This window comes from Colletotrichum gloeosporioides (assembly GCF_011800055.1).
Source record: "Colletotrichum gloeosporioides strain Lc1 chromosome Unknown consensus_64, whole genome shotgun sequence".
In the NCBI taxonomy this organism is placed as follows: domain Eukaryota; kingdom Fungi; phylum Ascomycota; class Sordariomycetes; order Glomerellales; family Glomerellaceae; genus Colletotrichum; species Colletotrichum gloeosporioides.
The window spans coordinates 527,866-540,203 of record NW_025544709.1 but is presented as its reverse complement, the minus strand read 5'-3'; the positions used below and the strand labels follow the sequence as shown (position 1 = coordinate 540,203).

General features: G+C 48.6%; 3 protein-coding genes across 3 annotated transcripts; 1 reads left to right on the top strand and 2 right to left on the bottom strand.

Moving 5' to 3' along the window:
- Positions 1–1,983: 1,983 nt before the first annotated feature.
- GCG54_00003836 (Siderophore iron transporter mirC) lies at positions 1,984–4,059 on the bottom strand (the record flags this gene model as incomplete). Its single annotated transcript, XM_045403900.1, has 4 exons — positions 1,984–2,768; positions 2,825–3,616; positions 3,676–3,806; positions 3,872–4,059. The coding sequence occupies 4 exons, from the start codon at positions 4,057–4,059 to the stop codon at positions 1,984–1,986; spliced, it is 1,896 nt and encodes a 631-aa protein (XP_045261532.1).
- A 1,407-nt stretch (positions 4,060–5,466) lies between these two features.
- Positions 5,467–6,992, bottom strand: GCG54_00003835 (uncharacterized protein; the record flags this gene model as incomplete). Its single annotated transcript, XM_045403899.1, is given in 4 exon segments — positions 5,467–5,567; positions 5,595–6,529; positions 6,542–6,716; positions 6,809–6,992. The coding sequence occupies 4 exon segments, from the start codon at positions 6,990–6,992 to the stop codon at positions 5,467–5,469; spliced, it is 1,395 nt and encodes a 464-aa protein (XP_045261531.1).
- Positions 6,993–7,671: 679 nt separating this feature from the next.
- GCG54_00003834 (uncharacterized protein) lies at positions 7,672–9,773 on the top strand (the record flags this gene model as incomplete). Its single annotated transcript, XM_045403898.1, has 5 exons — positions 7,672–7,748; positions 7,802–7,911; positions 7,968–9,152; positions 9,202–9,539; positions 9,594–9,773. 5 exons carry the CDS (start codon positions 7,672–7,674, stop codon positions 9,771–9,773), a joined length of 1,890 nt encoding a protein of 629 aa, XP_045261530.1.
- Between the last annotated feature and the right edge of the window lie 2,565 nt (positions 9,774–12,338).

The following is a 12,338-nucleotide window of genomic DNA, read 5'->3' as shown; positions in this document are numbered from 1 at the left end:
TCGCAGCTGGCATGGCTTGGCTGACAAGCCTGGAGTAGATGACAGTCATACTGCGTATAGTATGTTTCAGGAGTGGCAACTGTGTTGAGCGTTTACGGCGCATCGAGCCTGCTTTAAGGCTCGGATCTTTTTGTCCACAGCGCGCATCTGGGCCGGAAAAGGTCGAGCATGTTTTTCATGGGAGACACGGTGCAGCTAGTCATATATTTCGGGCTTTTCTGCTCGGGGCTCAAAGTTTGATCATGTTTACTTGCCTATCAGGTGCTAGGGAAGTTGCCTCATATTCACTTCTGGTCGCCATGACGGCGACTTCAATAGTCTGCCTCTCAAGTCCAGGTACCTCCCGTGTTCGGCAGTGATGTTTTATTGACCGTCTTGCTGAATGCACGGTATAGTGGCTCCACTTGGCCTTTGCCCTGAACCGATCTTCATTATGGAATACACGAAAACGCCTGTGATGTCCGATAAGTGAACACCATCAGCCACTTCAAGCATCTGATTGTCTCGCGGAATCCCTAAGGGCTTTCACCGAGCGCGATGACGAACTCCAGTGATATAGGCCCCATGCTGGAAAGGAAGTTATCATCCCGAAGTCCTAGGTATCTAAGATCGGAGAATAGAGCTCCCTAGCCGCTGCAAGTTTGAAAAGAGAAAGCCTTGGAGCTGAGTCCAATTTGAGGCTGCTTTCCAAGGGCAAAGCAGCTTTTTCTGCCCTTTGAGATGGACCTGTGCCTACGCTTTCTGACTGCTCGCTTAGGAATGAATCCAAACGGTGAAACATACGCTCGTGACGGCCCAAATGCATGACCTTGTTGCGTTTGATAAGCTCTGAGTCTCGGTTCCTCGGCTTATATGCTCACCGGAGTGTTGCGCTCTGGTGTCAAGTATGCTTTTTAAAACGCCACGGCAAGTTCCTTGGGATTCGCGGTGCGCGCATGTTGACCTCCTGCGTCTCACATGATCCCATGTTTTCTAATCTTGCTTCAATCTACCATTACGCTCCGATATTGTGGAATCATTTCTTGCGTTGGAGATTCATTCGTCTCATCACTGAAGCCATGGGAATGAAGACCACACGACAGATGGCACTGGACAATTCCGTTTGGTTTTTCGAAGCTAACCAAATGAAGATCTCAAATTCCTCAGCTAGATTCCATGACCCTTTAAATCAGCCCCACAAGGAAGATAGTGCCAGAGTCATCGTTTTGAGCGCTGTATGCGGCTTGAACTCGAACACGCCCAGCCGCAGGGACATACCCACCATCAATATTCAGATGTCGATCCATAGGCGATTCCCCGGTTGTGAATGATCTTTGGGCGTTTGCCAGACTGAGTATGTTACTTGAGACCTGTTTAAGACGGTGAACTTGACCTTGAACTAGCATAGGATCTTCATCAGGGCATTTGGAACCCTAATTTTGATGACAATTGCGAAAATGTTTAGAGAAGTAACGCGCTGCTCAAGAGAAGTCTACGAGCGTACTTAAGAGGCGCCATGATGTGGACACCTAACCATGGAGCGGGAAGCAGCTTCAGAAAGTATTCTGTCACGCCCTTGGAGGTATTCACATGCCTTGCGGATGGAAAGGCACCACCTTCGGCTCGACCACTTTCTCGATGACAACATTGAAGCTCGTTCAGGCACTACGCACAGCATGGACATCTCATCCTCATCATTGAAGTCCTTTATTCAGGGACGACTTGCCCTTCCTCATCCCCAAACTGAAGCTCCGCCTTCGTGAGACCCAACGCTCTCTCATCAATGTCTCCTTCCTCGACGGGATCCCGTTTGAGGCCCTGTGGTATGTCTGGGGAAAAGCTACTCATGGGCGCTTCGTGCGGGTGGACGTGGCGTGCGTTGTCCTGACGAATAAATTGCATGCCGCGCTGCCACTGCTGAGAGACACGAATCATGACTGTATATTGAGGATGTCAATGTGCCGAATATGCTAGGACCAAATGTGACAACCCCTAAGACTATTTCTATGAACTTCGACCTTTAAACGAGTCTAATACCTTCTTCGCATATGACCGGCGATCACCCCTTTTTTGCTCGCTCCTGTCGACCTCACCACCGATAACCCGACCCTTGACACCTTGATTCAAATTGTTCAAGGAGTAGTCCGTCATCAACAAGCCGCAGATTAGCACTGGTACACAGATGACAAGAGCGATTGTGAGCAAAGTGGTCATGGTCTCTTGATACGCCCGATTGATTGCATCCCTCTCCGGTGAGCCCACTGCATACGCCTGCGCCTCGACAATGCTGCCGTAGATGACACTGACCTGATCCTTGGCACCCTCTGGGAGATAGAGCCGCAGCTTCTCCGGCACGAGCCTGCCCCAAAGCGCACCACTGATGGCCGACCCGATTGCGCCGCCGAGACTCGTCAGCGTGAGGAAGATAGCCGTTGCGGTACCGACGTACTGGTGACCCGCGCTCGCCTGCACGCCCACCTGCGCGGGTACATTCAGGAAGCCGCCGCCGGCACCGACCAATATTTGGGTGAAGACGATGGCGGACAGAGACGCGTCCTGGGTGCGGAAGTGCATCATGAGTCCCATGCCCGTCAAGTACATGCACGAGCCGGCGACGACGAACCACTTGTAGTGGTTGGTGAGCTTGATGAGGAGGGAGATGACGATAGAGGCGACGGTGGAAGACTGGTAAAAAATGTTGAGGATGTAGGAGGCGGGCTGGATGTCGAGGTTGCGCACAACGAGGAGGTAGGAGTAATAGTAGGGCTGAACGGAGAGGTAGAAAGCCACTGTTTTTGTTAATTGCTGTCTCCACAAAACATACAGGGAGGACAGAATTACTCACTGAAGTAGAAGACGGCGAGCATGGAGCCCGCGCTAAAGGTCCTCGACTTGAGGAGATGCAGCGGAACCAGCGGGTACGGCGACATGTTGGCCAACACGCTCCCCAGGGCTCCTTTAACCCCCAATTGGCTGCCCAGCTGGGTGCTCACCTCCCATAGCGGGAAAAGCACAAGCAAGAGGACGCCGAGGGTAACCATGGCGACGATGCTCCCGTTCTCCCAGCCGTCGGGGACGGTGCTGGCGATGGTGCAGGGGACGAGGATGAGGGTGAACCCCCCGCTGAGGAGGATGATACCGCCTACGTCGAGGTCCCGCCAGATGTTTCCCAAGATGGTGAAGAAGCCGCCTCTGAGGGTGGGCGAGCCTTGGGGCGCGAGGTTCAGGGCCCGGGCTCTCCGTCCGTTGAGGAATAGGAGTAAGGCGAGGGGCAGGAAGGCGACGGGGAGGATGATGGTCCACATGCCGTACCCCCAGCGCCAATCACCCGACGACTCATAAATGCTCTTCGCGATCGGTGGTCCCATCCACGTAGTGAACAGGTACGGAATGTCTGGCAGCGTCGAGAACAGGGCTCTATTGGACAGGTCACTCGTGTCGGCGATGAAGATCTGCTGCAGGATGAGCATGCCCGTAGAACCAGCAGAATAGAAGATCTGAGCCGAGGCGAAGGTCTGGACATTGGTGGAGGCGGACATCTGGATGTAGCCGAGCACGAAGAGAAAGACGCTCAAGGTGAAGGCTTCGAGGCGGCCAAAGACGTCTGCGATCTTGGCCATGGGGGGTTTTACCACGGCTATCTGGGAGTCAGAGGGGTCGAACTGAGTGGAAGAGAGACGAGACAGAGGGACCTACCGTTGATGACGCCTTGGACGACGGAAACGGTCGAGACGAGGGAATGCTGGCGGAACGAGCTGGTCACGTAAACGAGCAGCGGGAGGGTGACCTGGCCCTCGAGGGATGTGGTGAATGCCATGAGCATGATGCTGCCAGTGTGTCAGGAGCTGCTGTTGACATGACTCTAGATTCAGTACACGAAGAGTAGACGTACCCGATGTAGGCAATCGCGAGAGCCTTGCCAGTCCAGGACATGGAGATGGCTTCGATCCCGCGTACGCCTTCCTGGATGCCTCCATGTGTCGAGACCGCGTCACTTTCATCGCGGGCCATGGGTCTGGCGACAATGGTGCGGATCTCAAGCACCTCCTGCTTGCTCTCTGGGCGCTCCTCGTCGGACATTTTAGTGAGTGGTCAATATGGATGTTCAATAGGGGTAGTCAGTATAGGTGACGGATATGTTGGTTGTCAGTATGACTGCAACGGATATGATTCACACTTCATCAGGCTCGAAGATCAACTCGGAGCGGACATGTGTGTTATGAGAGAGACAACGGGCGCAGCAACATCACAAATCAGGTTCCGGGCTTTCTTGAACAACAGGAATGAATGCGCTTGAAACAGCCTCGTCGTCAGTGGTACTAGGCGCAGGAAAGGACTGCCTGGCAAGATCAAGGCGACTGCCAGCTCAGTAGCCATGCAAGTAGAGAGCTGCATATGAACGCCTTACTCGGCCGTTCTATCATTCTCGCTGGTTTTTGCCTTGGCTGACTTGTTGCTAACCTTTCCGTAGATGCAGAAACTCTTGGCTGTAACATTATCGCTAGATTAGTCTGTCACTTTGCTGTTTAAAAGGCATATTGATACAAACTTTGTAGACAATGTCTTGGGGAAAGGACAGACAGCCCACCCCTGGTTCATGGAAGTTTGCTGTGCTCTGCGCACCACGATCGAGCTCCGAGGGAGAGCCTAGCTTATTGATTGATAAGATATCTTGGCTCTTGGAGTGGAGTAAGACGGACATGGACATACATGCAGCATGCAGAACAACTGTATCTGCATTGGGAATCGGTGTGACTGCGAGTTGCATGAGCAAAGCGCGGGCCTCTCGTTGGAAGCCACTCCAGCGGCAGCATTCAACCGGGCAGTTTCTCGGGTCGCCTGTCCTGCATAACACGCCATTCTCAGGCAGTCATCCTGGCTGCATCAGCCATCCAGGCATCATCAGGCAAATGAGGCAGGCATTGTGGTGGCGAATTTCATTCAGCATGAAGATGTGCATCTCTTCCTTTTTACACTTTCGATTCATCACTCTAATGTGAGTGGAAAAATGAGACCAAAGAGCAACTTCTAGCGAAACATTTTCGTGGCGGATTTGCGAACTAGGCTGTTGGAAGACGGTAAGGCAGCCTTGGGTGAATCGATAGTGTATATGCACATGTATGTTTCAGACTGTTGATGGACTAAGGCACGGTACTTTGGGGCCCCACTCATGCGAAGCTGACCGGTTTTCTTTCTTTTCTTTTTCAGCCAGACAAATGGCGCTCAACGTAGTGTACCTATATTGTCTATACATTCTGGCTGTGATAGATGTACCAACCAACGCTTTTCACTCTACAATGAGTGAATCGCATTGAAGGCATCCAAACCCTGTTTACCTACACCTTCTCGTATCAGCTGAAACCTCGCTGAGAACCAGCCGCGTTTTCGGCCGCGAATAGTAACAGGCTATGCAAGGCGAAAGGGACCTCCGATTCTCTGTCGTGTGTTGTAAAATACAGAAGTGAATGGGAATGAAGAATGTCTTCGTTACATGACTGTGCAGATCAACGCCCCAGTACCTCCAGCAGCGGCGGCGGCAACAGCTTCAATCATGTCAGCATCTGTTCTCCCTCTTAAGGCAACAAACGCTGTAGAAAACAGGGAAACAAACTTACCAGTCAGGGTGCTTGCCGTGATGCCCGCAGCGATGCCATTGGTAGCACCATTGACAATGTTCGCACGATAGCCTGTAAACTTCTTATGCGCATCGCGAACCTCGGAGACTTCCTTCCTCAAGTTGCCTACGGTCTGATCCTTCTCGTCGTCCAACGATGACAAAGACGCCTTGCTCTCCTGTCGTGAGCTGGCTGCCGATCGGGTCACCCTCTCGAGGCGTCGTTGTCGCTTGGCTTCTTCCCTGACGAGTTCCTCCTGTTTTGCTTTCACCTGGTCGTGGAACATCTTCTCCAGGTCAAGCATGTTGTTCTTCCACTGGTGCTGGCATTCCTTGTGCAAGTCTTGTATTGACTTATTGAGCGCTTCCTTCTCTGTCTCAATGTTCCGCATTTGGTCGTGTAAGTCCTGCCGCAGCTCCCGGATCTCCGTCAGATGCGCCGCGTTCATCTGCGCCGTGAGGCTGGAGAGCATCTCATCGTCGTCTTGGGCCGCCTGTTGCAGTCCCCGCTGGTAGGCCTGCTGACTCTTGTCGAGGCCTGCAGCAACAAAGCGGCCGGCGGCCGTCTGGCCGAGGGTCTTACCTTCAATGACGATCTCGCGCTGGAGTTGGAGTACGTCTAGGGGGTGCATGTCTGAGCGGCGGACAAGGTGAGCTATGATGTTCCGCGCGGCTCTCATCTGCTCTGTCGGGTCTTGCGATCCCGTCTCGTTGTACCGAAACGCCGTCGCGCCACGACTGACAAGCCGACCGAAGAACATCTCCTGAGTGCACAGCTCCCTATGCCTTCCCTCCAACACAGTCTTCTGCTCCTCCCCTCCATTCCCCGTAGATGACGGCCACATTGTTGTGACGATAGCCAGGTTCTCGCACCGCGACGGCCACGAAGACGAAGCGAATCCGCACACCGCCTCGACCATCTCGATGCACCGAAGGCTGGACCCGGACATGCGGTTCTCAGATACAGGTTGCAGCATGAGCACGCCGTGAATTCGCACGCCGTTGGCGTACGAGGCGGCCAGGCTAGAGGCGAGGGCTTCGAGGATCTCGACCTCGGGGCGGGCGGTATCGTTGAACCCGGGGGTGTCGATGAGAAAGATGCGGCGGCCGTTCCAGTGGTAGTCTGCTACGTAGACGGAGTTTGTGCCTTTTGTTCAACGTGAGCATGCGATTCGATGTCGATGGGTTCAATGATGAGGCAGGAGGAAGAGGTACATGAATACAGGCCGTGGCCGACGGTGACTTGCTTTCCCGTGCACTGTCCGATAAAGGTGCTCTTCCCTGATCCCGTTCTGCCCATAACGAGGAAGAACATGTCCCAGTGATTGGGCTTGACGATGCCGGTTAGAGCTGCGAAGAGCTCGGCCTGGTCAGCGACCTCTCTGACGGAAAAGTCCATTAGTGATGATAATAAGGTGGTCACCATTAGAATATTTCCAATAGATTGATTGAATATATTCTATAGTAACAGAGCGACGTCACATGAGACGAACTTGAACATAAAAAAGACGATGGTTCACTTCAATATCCTGCCATCCCCAATTGAGTACCGATGAGTACACTGCACCGGACCACACACACTTGTCAGGCTCCCTCACAACGCCACAAGCGTCTCTGAGCGCGTTCTACACGTGTGAAATTCCCTGAATACGAGTCAGTTTAAGGAGGCGGGAGAGCAATGTACAAAAGCAGGCTAGGGCGGAGGCTTCACTTGAAGTCGAACTCAGCCTTGCACTCAGAGTGTGAAATGGTTCGCAAAATGGTCAGCACAGTCTGCCGGAGAGCTTCGGCACACAGTGACTCAGCAGGATGGAGAAGAGAGTGAGCACTAATGCATGCAGATGCATTGGGGATGGATATCTTATCAATCTTCCTTGCAAATGCTACTTCGACCAGGTACCAACGCAGGTCGTCTCCCAACTGACGATCCTCTATGTCAAGTTGCAATCGTTCCGTCTTACCTCTCGGTCTGTCTTATTCAAAAGTCTGATAAATAAGGTCCAGGAGATTCACCTTTTACTTTCACGTTGGGGAGCGCACCCTTTGTACTTCGCGTAGCGCGCGAGCATACGACCACAATGGCGTCGGACCTGATTGATTTCTGGGACGACACGCAGCATAGCACCTTTCATTTTCGGGCTGGGCGACATCCAAGGTAGGATTCATATGTAACAGACTTCATTGTGTATATTTCTAAGTCTTGAATAGGAGGAATGACGTCTTTATTGCCGTGATGGGTGTCACTGGCTCGGGCAAGAGCTCATTCATCGAGCAATGCTCAGGCAAGCCCGTCCAGATCGGCCACAACCTCCGTGCAGGTGATTCCATCGCTGTCTTGCCGCCATAGAACAGTATGACCCTGACAAAGGTTAAGGCACTACCACCGTCGACGTCTACGCCTACGACATGTCCCCCGTGCGCACCGTCTACCTCATCGATACCCCGGGCTTTGACGACACCACCCGAAGCGACGCCGAGGTCCTGGGGGAGATTGCCACCTGGCTCGGCGCCTCATACCAGCAGCACATCCTGCTCCACGGCATCATCTACCTGCACCGCATCACGGACCGGCGTATGCAGGGGGCCGCCCGCAAGAACATCCGCATGTTTCGCCAGCTGTGCGGCAACGATGACGCGCTGAGCAAGGTGCACCTCGTGACCACTATGTGGGATCAGGTCGACGAGAGCGTTGGCTTGCGGCGCGAGAAGGAGCTGGTTGCGACGACGGAGTTCTGGGGCGCCATGGTGAGTAAAGGGAGCTTGTATTACCGGCACTACCACACATCCGAGTCGGCCAAAAGGGTGGTGAACCGGCTGGCAGCCCACGACCAGCCGATCACCACGGACATGCAGCGACAGCTTGTCGACGAAGGGCGGAGGCTGAGTGACACGGCCGCGGGGCAGGAGCTGGAGAACGAGCTCATCCGCCAGCGGGAGAAGCTAACAGGCGAGCACGCCGGCATGGAGGAGGAGATGCGCGCGGCGGCAAACGAGAACGACGCGGAGCTCATGGAGATGCTCAAAGAGGAGCTGGCCAACTCAGCTGGCGCAATACAGAAGGTTGAGAAAGAAATCAGCGACCTGCGCGTGACGATGGAAACGATGATTGAGCAGCGGGACGCCGCGTACAGAGACCAGCTGGAGCAGATCCGGCAGCAGACCGAGATGCTCAAGGTAGTCAAGGAGCAGGAGGAGCAGCAGCCGATCGCGGCTGGGCGGTCGGAGAGCAAATCCGAGACGCGCTCCGTGAGGACGGCGCACTCTGTCGAATCGGTCGAGACCTCATTGCACGCCGATGAGTCGCCGTCCAACTCGAGGACAATGGAGGAGGACAGAACCCAGCGATCGTCGGCTCCTCAGGTCAAGCGGCTGCCAGAAGATAGTCCGGTGTCTTCAGTGTCAATGTGGGGAGAAGTCATTTGCATCATCGGCGACACAGCCATCAATTCGTCGGACTTTCCGAAGCTGAAGCTGGACTCTTCGTACCTGCGAAACATCAGCGTAGGCGACGCCGCCGACGGGTCGAGATCCTGGATCGCCAAGTACGAGAAGACATGGAGTGAGTACTTCTTCATCGCATCGTATTAGAAGCGTGCTGACACCTATAGTGATCTCGGACAACCTCAGCCAGCTCTACCCCGACCTTGGCGAGGGCATCAAACTCTATGGCCTGCGCAAGCTCGAGTTCTGCTTCCTCGGCCCCGACAGCTTCTTTGTCGCCCGCTGGAACGACGGGCACTCGCGCTGCTCGCTCCCGCCGACGTTCCCTAGGATCTTCGAGGGCCGGAGCCACATCGTTGACGTGGCATTTGGCTTCCGGCAGAGCTTCCTTGTCGTCTACGTAGCACCCGGGCAGAAGAGCACGTTCGAATACGATCTGAAAGATTACTATCAGGACTTAAAGCTTTTTCTCGAACAAAAGGAGAATAAGAAAATTGACATTCTGGTGAGTTATTTTTTGGCCTTATTCTCTTGTTGTAGTTGATACTAACGTCAGTAGGCCGTCACGCTTGACCCCAACACGACTGACTACATCCTGGTGTATACGTATCCTACGTTCATATCAACGAAAGGTACGAAGGGTACGAAAGGTAGGAAGGTTCGTTTCCGCTGCTCAAATAAGACAAGTAGGGACTGGATCTCAAACTTTTGGCAGAATACAGCGTTGGAGGCTCCATAATGATACCCTGAACTTGTTTTTATCAGGCTCTGTTTGTGTTTTCCAGCGAGGTCATGTACTTTCTAATACCAAGTAATTCTCATTCATGGCTGCGATGGATTGATTTTGTCTGCGTTCAAGCGCTTCTTTTTTGCATCTCCCAGTTCTAGCCAATTCAATTATACGTAGAGTGATAACAGTCCGCCGATTCCAATTTTGTTTGCACAGCAGCAGACGACCTGTTTCATTGTGATGACATGAATGGATGGCTGAAGGGAACCTATGATTTTGATGCATTGAACGTTGACGTTTGTCTGCGCACCGTGCCGCAGCGCGCACTCGTCATGTTGGACAACGGTCATTGCTCGAGAAGCTTGAAAATCAACCCTCATACCCGGAGCGAACAGATTTGCAAGTAGCTCCAGGGAATCTGGGTTGCTTAACGTTCTCCTGCATATCCTCCATCCCGTGTCGAATAATGTATCGCCTGCCGGGTGGCTTTCAGACACTGCTGCCTTGATGCGACCATTTTCAGGACCGGTAAAAAGTACTGTATCTGGGCTATTGCTTCAAAGTCATCAACATCTCGTCTTCACCAGGCAGAGCAGTTTCAGGTCTAAGAAGCACGGGGATTGCTCCGTCGGCCGTTCAAGTGCGTGCCCATGCAAGGGGATGTCATAGGTCAACTTTTCATTCGCGCGTCAAACACGCTCCGGCGAATCTCAAATCTGCGACTTAATAGTGTTCATGTCTGCGAACCATCTTGCTACAGTCAGTTTACTTTGCAATACTAGGTAGGCCGTAATCCAGTGTCTTTGCGACAAGATTAGAAGCAAATACCTATTTTTTTAATTTCTTTTGAAATGTTCGCAAACCTGCGTACTGTTCTAGCACGTCCAACATCTTTCAAAATGCTTAGCAGGTTGCGTGAAGTGGCTTAATTAATCTAGCTATAAGCGCTAGGCGCGCCTAGTTACAAAGTAGTATAGCCGATCCCTTATATAAAGGTAGGATTCAGGCTAGGGTTTAGGCCTTAAGCTTAGGCTTAATTAACTACTATCTTATACCCCCCTTTTAGTTAATACTTCCTATATCCTATAAAGTTATTCCTATCCTAAAGTAGTAATTAGATTAATTATATAACTATTAGTTTTATTCTTAGTTATTTCTTTTATATTTTCTTTTTTATATTAATTTTATTATCCTATTTTACTTCTTAAAATACTTCTAACCTCTAACTTTTAGTTATATATTAATTATAATATAAAATCCTTACTAACTTTAAAGTAACCTTAATATAAACTTAAGTTATATAGTTTAATAGTTTAGTTATTTTTAGATTATATAGATTTAGATTAAAAGAACTAGTAATTTAACCTTAAAACCTTAAGTTTAAATTAAACTTATAATAATTAGGTTTAATTAACTCCTTAATATTAGTTAAATAATATAAGTTTTATATTCTATAGTTAAACTTAATACTTTAAAATAAATAGAGTTTATAGATTTTTATAAGAGTTAGTTCTAAAATATATTAATATTTTATATAAACTTAATNTTAACTAGGATAATTATTAGAAGATACTATAAAGTTTAGTTCTCTTTTTACTTTTATTCTAACTTATACTCTTAAGATTTAATTAAAATTAAGTAAGTTAAACTTAAACTTATATCTCTTTTAGTAGTTAGTATTATTATATTTTAATATAGATAAATATTAACTAAGATATCTAATTTAGTAATAAACTTATAACTTAGTGAAGTTAAAGTTTTTAATTACCTTTTAAGCTTTTATTATTAAATAACTTCTTATATAAGAGACTTTTATAGTTAGTAATTTAACTATTAAAAAGAGTAAATTAAGGTAATTAAAATAATATAAAGTCTAACTATAAAAGTTAATTAGTTAGTAAGATATAAAGGAATAAAGTTATTATATATAAAAGAAATAAATAAGTATATAGGACTTAATTAAGATTAAGTCCTAAGATATTATCTTTAGATTAAGACTTATTATTAGTTATAAGTAGTTTAAATAAACCTAATATTCTAATAAAGTCGTAATACTTCTCTACTACTAGTAGTTTAGTAAAGTTATTAGTAACTATCTTATAGATTAAGATATAATTAATTTTAAAGTCTCTATTACTANTATTACTAATATTATTAATAATCTAATAATATTTAATCTTAATATAGTATAGTTTAAGTAACTATTTACTTAATAGATAATTATTAAAAGTATTTATAAAATCTATATATACTTAGAGAGGTAGTTAAATAGAGATATTTATCCCTTTAAAGAGGTTTATAATATATAGTAAAGCCTTCCCTCTAGGTATTAAATTTATCTACTTAACTTTATAAATTAATATAGCTATAAATAATTATAATATTAATTTCTAAGTAATTAGTACTCCTCTATATATAATTATATAGCTAGTGTTATAGTTAGCTATCTAACAGTAGGGTTTACTAATAGAAGCTAGAGATTAACACGTTATAATAGTATATTAGGGTTATAATCTAAGTTATAGGTTATAAGCTATAGTAGATTAGGTCTTTTAAAAACTAAGGTGATCAGTC